Source organism: Onychostruthus taczanowskii, unplaced genomic scaffold (genome assembly GCF_017590055.1).
Source record: "Onychostruthus taczanowskii isolate IOZ18803 unplaced genomic scaffold, ASM1759005v1 scaffold60, whole genome shotgun sequence".
Lineage (NCBI taxonomy): Eukaryota > Metazoa > Chordata > Aves > Passeriformes > Passeridae > Onychostruthus > Onychostruthus taczanowskii.
In genome coordinates, this window is record NW_024503680.1 from 2,317,896 (window position 1) to 2,331,577 (window position 13,682).

At 52.5% G+C, this 13,682-nt stretch overlaps 1 protein-coding gene across 3 annotated transcripts in view; it reads right to left on the reverse strand.

The window, feature by feature from the left end:
* Window positions 1–608: 608 nt before the first annotated feature.
* The window catches only part of MYBL2 (MYB proto-oncogene like 2), a 16,978-nt gene continuing 3,904 nt past the window's right edge, over window positions 609–13,682 (reverse strand). The window contains exons 1-15 of one of the 3 annotated variants that reach the window (XM_041419267.1): window positions 13,480–13,499; window positions 12,888–12,981; window positions 11,699–11,770; window positions 11,229–11,321; window positions 9,422–9,642; window positions 9,108–9,264; window positions 8,094–8,363; window positions 6,489–6,875; window positions 4,933–5,072; window positions 4,553–4,652; window positions 3,852–3,965; window positions 3,233–3,332; window positions 3,148–3,152; window positions 2,916–3,062; window positions 733–907 (exon numbers count right to left, since the gene is read on the reverse strand). In XM_041419267.1, coding sequence (XP_041275201.1) covers window positions 779–907; window positions 2,916–3,062; window positions 3,148–3,152; window positions 3,233–3,332; window positions 3,852–3,965; window positions 4,553–4,652; window positions 4,933–5,072; window positions 6,489–6,875; window positions 8,094–8,363; window positions 9,108–9,264; window positions 9,422–9,642; window positions 11,229–11,321; window positions 11,699–11,770; window positions 12,888–12,981; window positions 13,480–13,499 — 2,049 coding nt within the window. In that variant the 3' untranslated portion in view covers window positions 733–778. Of the gene's footprint in view, window positions 908–2,915; window positions 3,063–3,147; window positions 3,153–3,215; window positions 3,333–3,851; window positions 3,966–4,552; window positions 4,653–4,932; window positions 5,073–6,488; window positions 6,876–8,093; window positions 8,364–9,107; window positions 9,265–9,421; window positions 9,643–11,228; window positions 11,322–11,698; window positions 11,771–12,887; window positions 12,982–13,479; window positions 13,500–13,682 lie in introns of those variants that run through there. The other 2 variants (XM_041419268.1, XM_041419269.1) reach the window with 2 other exon arrangements.

The following is a 13,682-nucleotide window of genomic DNA, read 5'->3' on the forward strand; positions in this document are numbered from 1 at the left end:
AGCCAAAACTTTGGAACAGCTGATGAAACAAATAGTGTGTGTGTGGGGAACCTCCCTTCTCCTCGCTGCTGAGAAGCCAACAGGAATTCAACAACTTGCCAGGACAGCAAAGAGCCCACACAAAAACCAGCACTTTGCTGCCTTCCCCCAGTGCTGTGAGACAGAGGCAGAGCCCAGGGGATGTGAGCACCATCATTTATTGGAAGAGGGAGCACAGTTGTGGGGAGAGGCCCCTGCTGGAGCCATGGCAGGACAAAGCAGCCCCACAGGGAGCAAGGGGCTCCAGGCACAGGTCACCCCACAGCACCACACCCTCCCTCCTCCTTCTCCAGCCCAGGGAGACACTCCATCCCCCTGGGGAAAGCCAGGAAGGAGACTCAAGGCATGCAGGAATTTGCACAAAGCCATTGCTGAGGTACCAGAGCAGCAGCAGGAATCCAGGGGTGCTGTGAGGCCAGTCTCCAGCACCTGCTGCTCCAAGGTGCAACACGGCTGCTGCTTCCACTTTTCCAGAATTCAGGTCTTGCAGAGAGAGGTCTTGCTGTCAGCTCTTCAAGCCTCCCTTGTTTGCCTTTCCATAATGATCCCAAAGCTTGCATTCCACACACTAGCCAGCAGTTAGCCCAATTTATTATAATGTAGATCTACCTGGGAACTGAAGGGAAAAAAAAAATCCACTCCCATATACTAAGGCTTGGCAGAAGATATTTTTTCCTGTGGTTCCCCCTCCACTTATTAAAAAGGTTTAAAAAATAAGATTAGAAAGCAGAACAATCCTTCATGATAAGATTAAGGTCCTTGATGTGTGACTCTGTTTCAATGTGCCCAAAAACTGTCGAGCTTTCTCCTGCATGAAGAGTTGGTCTCTAGTTCCACCACAGGCCACTGCTTTCCAAGCCCTGGTCATCTGCAGAGGGAAGAGAAATAATGTGTACAACACAGTCAAGGGCAAGGACAAACATCTTGTGACATCCTGTTCTAAAAGACTGCAAAAATAAACAAAACTAACAAGGGAAATAAAACCTCAGAACCTGTCTCAAAACCAGGAGAAACTTGCCCACCACCAGTTACTCTTCACAGCTGAGGTGGTAATTTCTGGGGTTTAGGGTCAGCAGTTTCCCAGGTGAGTGCTCCATTTCAAGACAGTCCCTTTCAGGGCTTTCCATTACTTGCCTCACAACAAAAAAAACCCCAAAGCACAAACTTATTAAAATTCACTGGAATTATTAAAACTCACACATTCTGGAAGAGATTCCAGAATGATAGAAGGAATTCAAGTACAGCTTTGGAGTTTATTGCCAACCAGCACAACTCCTACAGGAGCTGCCAGGCCCAGGTCTATTCTGATCAAATGCCATCCTCAACAGCAATCTGGAGCCTTCAGTTTCAGCAGGGTCCCACAGCACAAAGGAGGAGCCAAAACCCAGGAGTTTCTCAGTCTCTGCATGCAGAAAGGTCACCCATGAGGTGTTTCTGCACTCCAGGAAAGCCCCTGAGGGTCCTGTGGTAAATGCCAGGAGCCAGGCAGTGCCCTGAACTGGAAATACCTGTCCACATGCACTGCAGGGAACCAGGGCTCCCGGGCTGGCCACAGCCTCAGAGTGGCTTTGGGCCCACTGAGGCTCAGCCCAGAGCTGGATCAGCTTCCTTAATCAAGAACTGCCTGCCAGCATCACCAGAGCAGCACAATAAATCCCCAGAGGCCAGCAGCAGCACAGACTGCCCAGATGGCTGTGGGCAGTGGGATTTCACTGCACACCTGTACTCTGTCTCCACACCAGCTGCCTCCCTGTTACCCCCAAAGTTTATTTATACAGAGCTATTAGCTCTCACAGCAACACAGCCCTGGCGAGGACAGGAGGAGAAATGGAAGTGTTTAAGAAGGGTTTATTTTGGGAAGGAGAAGGAATCACTCTGGCTGAAGGGTATTTATTTGTCAGAAGAAAGAGATTTCACAAGACAGCTCTAATGCAGGGACAGATCCCCCCTAACTACAGTTCCTGAGGACAACCCTGCACCTTCCTGGGATGGGAAAACACCATCATAGGAGCCCCCAGCTGCAGTTTAACCTCCCCAACAAGGACAGCACGTGTTTCCATCCCCACTGAAGCTGCCAGAGACCTCAAGTGATTCACCCCAAACACCTACAAAATTATGGTCCAAATCCCCATGCCTAAGCTACACTTAGACTTTATCTAAGCCCAGCAAATAGGGATACCCCTCCATGAAGGCATCCTGCCTGAGAGTGGTGAAGATTGTAGAGAGATCTGTTTATGCCCCAGAGGGCATGTGTAGGCTGCTATGACTCCAGCACAACCCAGTTCCAACTGTGCAGAGCTGAGGAACAGAGCTGCTGTAACAGCACCAACCTCAGCACGAGGTACAAGGTGCCACACTGCCAGCTGGAGCTCTGCACTGCCACGGGGTCAGGATAACTCAGGATAAAGCCAGTCTATGCTGCCTAAGGCACACAGCCTTCCCCTCTATGCAGAAACACCCTAAAAACACAGGAGTGGGAAATACCTTCCTGTTTAACCTTTATACAGCACTTCACAGTTGCTCTGCCCTGAAAAGCAAAAAAAGATGAGCTTGCTGCTGTCCATTCAAGGAGTGCCCACTGGAAAAAGGATAGTTTACTTTACTGCCAGAGCAGTCATCCAAATTCCTTGATGGGTGTGAATTGCCATGAGGAAATCCAGGGCCAAACATGCTGAGCAGGCCACAGCTGTGGCTTTGAGGAACATAAAATGACACTTCTGGCTCAGCATCTACCAGCCTTGTTGTAAAGACAGCCCTGACAGTGCAGGGATGCCTGTGCAGCAGTTCAGAGCTCCATCCCTCACTCCTCAAGGGACAAGGACTGCACTGCCACATAAACTCCTGCCTGGGAGAGCAGTGGCTGCTGCAGGGCTTACCGGTGCTGGTGGCCTGAAATGGCTTGGCATTTTCCTGTAGGACATTTTCTCTGGCTGCACTTGCACAAAGGCTCTGTTGAGCAAACCACTGTCATTCTTCCTGCTTGAGGAGGACAGGTTCAGGGACCTTGACAGGAAATTCACAGGCTGCACCAGGAGAAAAAATGTAAGGAAAGAAGAAATCCAGCCCTTCATCCACATGGGCTGTTCAAAGGCAGCTCCAGGCTGCTACTGCTGCTTCATAGAGTTTTTTCAGAGCAGAGCCAGCTCTGCCCCTGCTCTGAGCACACAACCCCTCACCTGGGCTCTTTTGAAACACACAGTCTTGGGGAGGGCAGGCAGGTTTTGTGTCATGTCTTCATCCACAATATCCAGGGCCAGAGACTTCCGGACCTTCTTGATGGGGCTCCGGCGCAGCTGGGGAATGCAGGGACAGCAGTGTCAGCACAAATCCACCCTGCAAAGTGCCACCCTGAGGGCCCAGGGCCACACCAAGGCCACAGGACCCCAGTTCTGCATGGCACCAGCACCTCAGGGAGAAGATGTGTGCAGCCTTCCCTACCACAGGGCAAAACAGCTTCCAGTGCCCCCCTCCTGGCACCTCGAGCCACCAGTTTAGAGGAGGAGTTTTTAGTAGGAAGGGAAGGCCACCAGGAAACTGAGACTTTTCGTGCCATCCCAAGGCCTTCTGAGAGCCCAACTTGCCCCAGGTGCTCCAAGTGTGCCAACAAGCCCCTGAGCTCAGCATAAACCAGGACACTCCTGGAGGTACTTTAAGCAGGCCTTAACCTCAGGCACTTCTTGCTGATTAAAAGAGAGCAGCCACAGGGCTAAAAACATTTTGGCACCTATAGCAGGATGAATAAAAGCAGCCAAAATATTCCTTAAGAGCACAGGGCAGCTTAGCAGCTGGTACTGGATGCACAGCCAGCTCACCCCTTGTTTTCTCTTCTGTTTCTCAGGTTTCACATCATCCTCTATGATGAGTTCGATGCCAGCTTCACTTCGGAGCACCTCCTTCAAGTCTTCTTCCAGGTGAGGAGTCTGGGGCTGGGGTGGAAAAGCAGAGGGAGCACAAGGCAGTCAAAATCTCTATGCTGGGCAAACTTACAAGCATTTCCCTCAAGGGACAATGGGGTCAGGAGAGCCCACAGTGGGAGGACAAACACAAAAACTTATTTACTTCCCAGCTGGAAAAGATATGACAAGTTTTCTGCTAGCCTGATGGATTTACAGGATCTCTAGGTGCAGGGACTTATCAGCTGAACCCCAGTGTGCCATCAGGAGACCCATGTGCACACAAGGCCTGGGAGATCCAGATCCTCAGGGAGGCCTAGGCAGATAATTTCCCTGCTCCTCAAGGTCATCAGTAGGCAAGCACTGCAGCCTAGTTCCCGGGCAGCTTTTGACACTTTTAGCTGGTTTACAGAGGATCTAAAAGTCCCGCAGCTCCTTACAATGAAATGATCACTGTGACAATGTCCCCTTCACCCCTCCCTTCTCAGCCTGGCACTACCAAACTCCCCTTTGTTCTGGCACAGATAAGAGTTTGCTCACAGCCCTGCCCAACCTCCCCCAACCCCGTGTCTCATTTGCATTCATCAGCCCCACAAGGCACAGCCCTGCCCAATAATTACCAGAGGTCTAATTGGTCCATATTTCTCCAGGGCATTTTTGAAAGGCGTGGGAGTGTGAGGTGTGTTGTCCACCACATATGTCTGATCTGGTGTGACAAACCTGGGAGCAGAGTGGGGAAGACAAGGGATCAGACAGGCTGTAACCCACACAAGGCCACAACCCACCCAGCAGCTGAGCACAACAGAGGTCACTTGGCTGTGCCCCCAGTGAGCCTCGACACTGGCTCCCTGCAGCTGAGAGACGAACTGGTTTGGGGGAGAAAACAGTGATTTAAGGAAATCCCCAGCCTGCCTTGCCCCTTTCTCAGTAATACCATGATAAGTACTGAGAGCTGTGTCTGAATTGGACCAGACTCCTGTGTGGAAAAGGGAGGACTTACGTTAAGTTCTTCTGGAGCAGAGGGGTCTTGTCCCTGTGCAGTGGGGTGGTGACAATCACCTTCTGGCTGCACACAGGCGTGGAGGTCAGGGAAGGGTTCTCCAGTTCTAGTGTATCCTGTTTGCTCCAGAAGTTCAAGAACTGCACAGCACAGGAAAGAAAAATTGAAGAGACTCAGTCTCAAGCAGCCCAGGATTGCATCACAAGCTATTACTTTTCCCTAAATATGAGGGAAACCCTGAAGTAGAAACAACTCTCCCAAACCAGGGTGGGTTACGACTCACAGTTCTGTACATGGGCACACACAAAAGTTGCCAGAAGGTGCCTCACACCTATAAAGATTAATCACTTCCCATAAGGGACAAGCTGATACAACTATCAGAGCTACCAACTACAGAGTGGAAGAGAAGTCTCTCCTTGCACTGATAATCCCAGGTCACCCAACTATTCTACCTCAGGCTGGCAAACATGAGGGAAGTCCATGTCACATAAAGTGTACAAGTTAACAGGTCTCACACTGAGCTGTTTTCAGCTTAAACTATGAGAAAACAAGCTGTGTTAGTTTTTCTAGGGTTTTACTTCTCAGCAGCCAGCAAGGGACAGCTCTGCTCCCATAAGGAACAGTGTTTGTACCCAAGAGCCACTTGGAAGAGAAAAACTGTTTGTGACATTCACTGATGGCGGAAGCTCAGCTTGAGGCAGGGCATGCACTTTTGTCTTCTCAGACCCCACACATTCCTGCCTTTTACACTCTGCAGAGCTGTACATTATGGGACATTATGGGTCCTGCTCTGATTTCTTCTTCGTGCTGGGCTTTCATTCAAATCTACCTGAACCTCCATTTTGGACTCTCCTGTGGCACCTCTCCCACAGGAATGCAGAAATAAAAGCCTGGAAGGCACAACTGCGGAGGGTCTGGACAAGAGAGCTGCAGTGGGAATGCTGGAGAATGCAGCAGGACTTCTTTTGATTTATAGACACAACTCCACCACTTCCATGAGACACTTGTGGGTCTGACCACCACAGTGCTCCAAGGTGATGTGTTGGAGACCAGATGTGTGGACACTGTGGGAGTCACAGCAAAGGCTGAAAGATCCTGAGTCCCTTCTGCAACAAAGACAAGGCCAGGAGCATCTTCATAGGCACAGCAGGACAGATCTGCACAAGGTTGTTTGCTGCCCAGCCTGTCTGACTGCACTGCAAACAGACAGGGAAAGCAAGTTTTCACTGATGCCACTCTGCTACCCACAGCTGGGGCAGCAATGCCCTGGGGACAGCAGCAGTGCACTCTCCATCACACCTGGTATGCTGATGGGGCTCCTTCCTCACAATGGGCACCTGGGCTTTTTTAAAACTGTAGTCACTCCCAGATGGAGACACAGGCTGCTGCTCCCACAGGAAGGGCAGCACTGAAGAGAAGCAGCACCAGAAACCAGCTATGAGCCTTCTTTTAGTGCAGGAACACGCTCTACACACTGGCACAGCCGCATTCAAGGCAAGAGGAGCACAAAGCTGGCAGAGCTGGAGGTTATACATGACATTAGGGCAAGGAGATACCTGAGATGGAGAGAAGGGCAGTGTCTTTACAGGGGTGCCCTTGGGCGTCATGCTGTTGCAGGAGTCCAGGAAGGACATGCTGGTGCTGGTGCCGTTCTCCGTGACGGGCGAGAGGGACATCTTCCTCTTCTTCTGCCTCTTCAGCACCGAGGGCGGGGTGCCAAAGCTGCCCTCGGCGTGGGGGGAGATGGGGATGAGCTCTCCCTTGCTGCTCCTGCTCAGGTCAGAGATGGTGTGGCCGTCCAGGCGGTACTCGGTGACGCTGGGCAGCGCCGGGGCCGCCTCGCCGGGCTCTGGTCTGGCCGGGCTGGCACTGCCACTGCTGCTGCCAGCCAAGGGCTCCTCGGGCAGGTCAAACTGGCTCAGGTCACACCACCCATCTGGGTCCTGCACACAATGGAAAGCGTCAGCAACAGCCCAGGGTGGCATCTGAGCAGACTGGTGAACTAGGAGGTGAAATAAGGGGGGTGTGAGATGGCACCAAGCTTTGGAAGGAGCCTGGCCAGGGACAGCTCAAGCCCTGCTCTCCTCTGCCACAGGCACAGCTGGAGCCAGAGCAGGGATCTGACCCAGCTGAGAGCTGCTGCTTGTGCACAGGGCAGGCTTTTCTATTTATGCAAGGCTGGTTTCCCTGTTTGGTTCACAGCACAGCTGCACAAACAGCTGCACCCCCTCAGAGAGGGGACAAAAAAACCAGCTGGGCAGAGGGCTGTTGACAGGGACTGAAGGAAGCAACTATCACCCAAGAGCAACCCACAGTCTTGGACACACCTGTACAGCTGGGCAAGGGGCTCTGGTGTAATCTGCACAACTGAAAGCAGATTAAAACTAACCAGACCAGTTGAGAAATGAGCTGCTTCAGAGCTCCACCCCAGCAACACCCAGCACCACACAAGCAGGCCCCAAGGGCCCACAGATGTGTTGCTCAGCCTCAGGCACACCATCTTGCTATACAGAGGCAAAGTGACTCCTTCATGCCTCAGGCAGGCTGGGGGCTGCAAAAGCAACTTCCCTCTGATGGCAGCAAAGTGCCCTGCTGATTTTAGCCAGCCTCCCACCCTGGCGTGCCTTTGTCACCCAGGGGACCTCAGCACTGCTTGACTGGTTGAAAATAACTAATTTCAGTGAAGCTACCTCCACTGAAAGCAAATGGTGGCAATTATGCCACCTTGAAGGGGTCTGTCCTGCATAGTATAATGGGCTTGGCTTACTCCCAGTCTGTCCTGTCCTATCCCACCCCAGGACAGGACAGAAAGGGCAGCCAGTGAGCATGGGCCTGAACCATTACAAAAAGGAGAGCTGGGCACAATCTGGCTGACAAAGAAGGGCGTGAAATCAAGTTTGCCAGCACTTACAGCCTCCCACGCAGGCAGAGCCCATGCACAAGGACATCCAGCTAGGAAAAGCTACAAGCCCATAGCAATACTGGCAGTGCTGGAAAGGTCTAATCCAGCCCTGGAAGAGAGACAGGGGGAGGCTGCAAGGCAATGACAAATCCAGTCCTCCTCAGGGTGATGATCAAGGGGATCCAGTAAGTTCACTCAAACAAAAAGAGTGAGGATAACAACCTAACAGTAACTGGAAGAACAAGGGTCTGTTACTTACAGATTCAATCATGTCCAGAGCTTCACTGAGGGCTGGGGCACAAGTTGGGTACAAATAGTTGGCAGCTTCAACAACCCATTTGTACGGGGACTCAACCAACGAAGTGCCATCCTCGGGCACTGCATCATCTGGGGTCCCCTCCATGTTCTGCTCTGCCACTCCTGCAGCTGGCAGCTCCAAGGGCAGCTCCTGCACACCTGTCACTTCTTCATCACTGACATCTTCTTCCTTTATTTCAGAGATATCCACTGGCCAGTTCGGCAGGACGTTCTTGGCACATACAATAAAGAAAGGCCAGGTATCAGCAGAAAGCAAGGGAACAGTGTCAAGCCTTGGGGACAGAGAGCACCTGGACACATTCAGCTTTGTCCACTCTTCTACCTGCCACTGGGTTTGTTTCACATCCCCATTCTCTCTCACTGCTCTGTCCCATACACTGCCTAAGGAGTCCATGCAACATAACAAGCACAGGATTCTTTAATTCAAGGTTTCACTTAACAGTGTCCCAGAAGAAAATTGTACTTAGACTGAAGTTGTAGCACTAGTTCCATGTTTTCTATTTACCAGGAGCCTGCCTTCAAAAACTACATGTCTTGTCTTCATGAAAACAATCACTGGGTGCACTTCCCTGCTTCCTTTTTTAGAGGAAAGGAACACAGTATCTCTTCACCCTGCTCCCACACACACACTGTCTGGAGCAGCCTCCTCCTCCCACCAGCAAGAACACAATGAAGCCAAAACAATATTCAGTGTCTAAGACAGACTTGATGCTGGGATTGGCAAGGTAACAGCTCTAGCAGACTGCTGTCCTCTGCCTGGATAACACACTCAGGCTCCCATAACACCTGTAGCTCCTGGAAGGAGAGATCTGGGAGGCTGGGGAAGGCACAGACTGTCTGTGCAGCCACCAGGCTGTGGAAGAGGCAGCGAGAGGTAGCAGAAGGGTGGATGAAGAGCTCCGGAATGCATTAGCAGGGCAGGGACTGACCCAGCTGCCTGCTGCAAGCGCAGTACCTGGCTCTCAGCTGTCATCTGACTTTGCCTCTCCTTGTTATCCACCTCCACGAGGAGGTACAGGGACTTGGACTCCTTGGTTTCATTGAGGAAACCCCCCGTGTCCACTTTCCTCTTGATGGTGGAGTTCCAGTGATTCTTCACAGCATTGTCAGTCCTGCAGAGAGAGCAGAAGGGAACAAACCATCACTTAGAACAGCTTTAAAGCACAGCCAGCAGCTCCAACACACTCCCCAGCCCCATTGCAAGAGCCTAACACACAGATCTCCACAGGCCACCCAGCAGGGAAGGCAGCAGTAGCAAAGGGGTCCTACCTCCCAGGCAGCAGCTTGGCAATCTCTGCCCAACGGTTCCCCAGGACCTTGTGGGCCTCAAATATGATGCGATCCTCCTCCTCTGTCCACGAGGACTTCTTCACCTCAGGGTTCAGGTGGTTGTGCCAGCGTTCCCGGCACTGCTTCCCTAACCGCCCCTTCAGGTGCTTGGCTATCAGGGTCCACTGTTTGGTGCCATATTTTTTAACCAGTTCAATTACCTTTGGAGAGAGTGGGAGGGAAATAAGGAATGGAATAAAGGAGGGGAAGGTCAGTACAGTCATCTTCAGACTTTGCTCTTCATCTCTCCAGGACCAGGTAAGGGCAGACAAAGGAAGGCCCCTTTGGAGGAAAAGCTGGAGGGAGCCAGCAGGGCTATCAGGTGTTCCAACCCTCATGAGAGCAATGATTCTCCCAAATTTCTGTAGGAGGCTGTTTCCATTTTGCCACAGGGCACCTGTGAATGCAGATGACCCCTGACAGCAGATGGGGTGGAGACTGGCAGGTGTCCAGATGTAGAAACACATTCCCATTTCTGAGCAAGGGCCAAGTCCCACCTGCTCCAAGGCTCCTCTGCCCTCCCTACTTCCAAGGACCTGGCTGTGTGACAACTGTCCCCATCAGCTCTGCACTGGCCTGCTGCTCCCTCTAACAGTGTGGTACACCCAGGACAGACAGGGCTGCAGCTTCACGCCCTGACAGCACCAGGACACGCAGGGAGAGATCCAAATTCACTTCAGAACCATCCACTTTGCCTTACTCTACACCCAGGGCTTTGTCATTTCCACCAGAGCCCCAACACATTCAGTGCTTCTGGGCAGTGAATCCATTCTGAGCTCCTAAAATATCCAGGGCACAGTCAGGATGAAACAATCTGCAATGTTCAGCGACCAAAATCCTGGCTGAAGAGTTCTAAAAGAACATTTCTACCCTGGTCAGCTGTGCTGAGCTGAAAGGTTCAGGTAGAAGTGATGCTCATGTAACAAATGTCCCTGCTGCAGACTCTTGCCTTTCAAGCGCAGAAAAATGGACCAAAGATGCAAAACTGAGGCCAAGGAGCTGGGCCAAAGCAATGAGGAGAGAGCTGGTGCCTAGCCTGGCCAAGATGGGTAGGCTGGCAGAGTCAGGACAAGGGAAAGCAACAACGGCGCTGCTGTAAGAACAGGGAACAACATCAGGAGAAGCTTCCTTAGGGCTTCACAAAACATAATGAGACCAAAAGGGAAAGAAGCTGGGGAGCAGGAGTGTTACAGAGAATCTGCAAAGCTAGGATTTTCCGTACCAGAAATCCTTAGTAAAATCTGGGTTTCACTCCAACTTTTCTTAAATCAAGATGATGAGTCTGTCTGAGCCAGCCCCTCTTGGCTGACTCTGGATTCAGCAGAGAAACAGGGTCACGGAAGACATGATTCACCCAGCCAACCTCAGACATCCACTCCAGCCTGACTACAGTGGCACAGGAAATGCCAGTTTTATTTTCTCTTAGATCCAACCTGGCCAGGCCAGGTGGAGACCTGCCAGCAGGCAGATGAATTAATTGCCTTTTCAGCTCTCTCCCTTGGCAGCCTACTGTAGCAGCACTGTGTGAAAGGAAGAAGGTGTTTACCTGGAGAGGCCTAGATCACATCACATCCCAACCATGGCTGCCTGGGCTGCTCAGGGCAGGGCAGACAGAGCTGCTCTCACAGGTACCCACCACGGGGAACAATTACACACAGTGTACAGCACCTGAGGATGGGTCTGACATCTCCACCCTCTCTGCAGACAGTAACAGTCCAGCACTCTGATCCTCTCAGCCCTGACTTACCTTTTGATCCTCCTCTTTGGTCCAGGGGCCCTTAACCAGGTCTGGATTCAACACTCTCAGCCACCGGTACTGACACTGCTGGTCACTGCGGTTCTGGGAACAGGAATGGGAACAGCCTTGTGTTAGCCCAGGGGCTCCAGAGGCCCAAAAACCTCCCAAAGTGACAGCAGTCCCCATACACACAGGCTGTCCCACAGAACACCTGCAGAAACACATTGAGAACACATATGGAGGTCCTGGGCCCAGGGCACTGGACACAGGGACAGGAACCTCAGTTTCTCATCCCAGCTCCAACAGACTCACCCTGGGAAGCCTTCTTTGCAAGAAGGTCTCCCTGCCCTGAAGCAGCCCCATTTCACAGCTTGGAGCTATGAAGTCAGAACAGAGTCAGAAAAGAGTCCCACTGCACAGATACAGGAACCAGCAACATGCAAACACTGGGATTCCCAGCTGAGCATGGGGTCACTCACAGGAAAGTGGCTGGCCAGGAACTTCCAGTCATTCTGCCCATAATGGCTCACTAACATCTTCAGCTGCTCATCCTGCAAAGGACAAAATATCTACTTTTAGATACACTGAGGCAACACACACCACAGGGCTGATGACATGAAAAGAACAAGTAAGATGTTTTGAACTGTCAAGGTTTTGTTGGCATTGTGTGTTCAGGGGAGGAAGGCAGCTCACACCAGTGTTTAGCAGCCCTCCAGTACATGGAAACCAACTGGAACAGACTGGTTCTGAGCTCTGTACTAGGACAAGCTCATACACTAAGCACAAAACAAGAGCTCAGCTTTGTTCCTCTACAGTCTGGTTCAAACCCTGTGGCGAAGTGGTTTTTTATCCAGTCCCAGAACACTCCTGACCAGACAGTCCATCTCCCAGCCCAGCCACTAGTTTTGTCAGGCCAGGAAAGCTGACTGATTAAAATGTATCACCAGCTGCCCAGTGCTCTTCTGTCTTTCAGTGCTACAGGCTCTACAGCATCTCTTTTGTGATCACTGCTATAGCCTGGTCATGCAAACTCCTACAGCTCACAAAAAGCATATTAGAGACATCCTTGTCTGTGAGCTCTGAATAGTTCAATAATGAAATTATTCCCAGCCCAACATGAGCCCAAGGCTTTGATCCCTCCACAAATACCACCTTTCTTGGTGTTCTGACCCCAGCTATAGTTTTCACATGGCACAAAACTGATAGTGAAGGTGGGAGGAAGAGGATATCCCAGTTAAATTCAGGCTCTTAGCCAGGATGACTAAGCCATGATCCCAAGTCTCAATGCTCCCTGCTTTTTCCCCAGAAAAAGGAGTACATTTCCACAGCACATTTCAGCTTGTTGGAGGTCTCAGCCATCATCTGGACTCCTCTGTGCTCACAGGAGTGCTGCAGGCAGTGGTGTTTTGCTCAGTACTCACAGGCTTAAGTTAAAAATGTTTGAGCTCTTGCTCTTCAGGCTACACTTCAAGCTCCCCTGAACCTCTGAGCCTCATTCAGGCCTGAGCTCAGTACAAAAGACACAAGGTCCTCTCCAGTAGCAAGACAGGAAAAGGTGAGGTCGTGGCCAGCAGGTGAGGGCTGGGGTGGAGCCACCGAAGCCCAGGGTGCCATGTCAGAGGCACCACCCAAAGCACCTCTCTCGGCAAACGTCAGGCTCTCACTCACCTCTTCTGGTGTCCACTTGACTTTGCACCTGCCATCCCGCTGCTCCGGCACATCCAAATCGGTATCCTGGTAATGCGGCTCGTCCTGGTCCTCACTAAGGGGGAATAAAGGAAAATTGTCATTTTTACCTGATAAAAAAGCAGGAGAGGGAGCCACCTCAGCCACACAGAGCAGAGCTCCAGATCTCCCCCTTCCAGCACCGAGCCCCAACCTCACTGACACCCACCCACCCACACACCCCAGACTGAAAGGAGATCCTCCACTTTAGGCGCCAGCTGGCAAATTTTATTCTGCCCAGAGCAGGGGAAAGAACGTTTCTTTCCATTTCTCTCCACTTCTGTCCCTCGGGGTGGACTTTGCATCGCGGCACCCAGGCACAGCTCAGCAGCTCCCGCATCGCTGGCGCAAAGGGGCGCGGGGAGCGCTGCGGGGCTCCCGAGCGGGCAGAGCCGGGGGATGTCGCAGCGCGGGTACCGCGGGGCCGCCGCCCCGCATCCCGCTGTCCGGCCGGCGAGCGGGAACGGAGCGGCCGGGAGGAGCCTCCCGCGGCCGGGAGCGAGGGGAGCCCCGGCACTATGGGGCCGGCACTCACCCGCGGGCGCGGCGAGCCATGTCGGGCCGGGCCGCGCATGCGCGCTGCGCCTCCCGCCCGCACAAAGAGGCGCGCGCGGGAGGGCGCCCGCCCGCCCCGCCCCCGGCACCCTCAGGGAGCCCACAGCGAGCCGGGACACCCCGCATCCACCCTCATGCCGAGCCGGGACTGCCGCATCCCCCCTCACACCCACCCGGGAAACC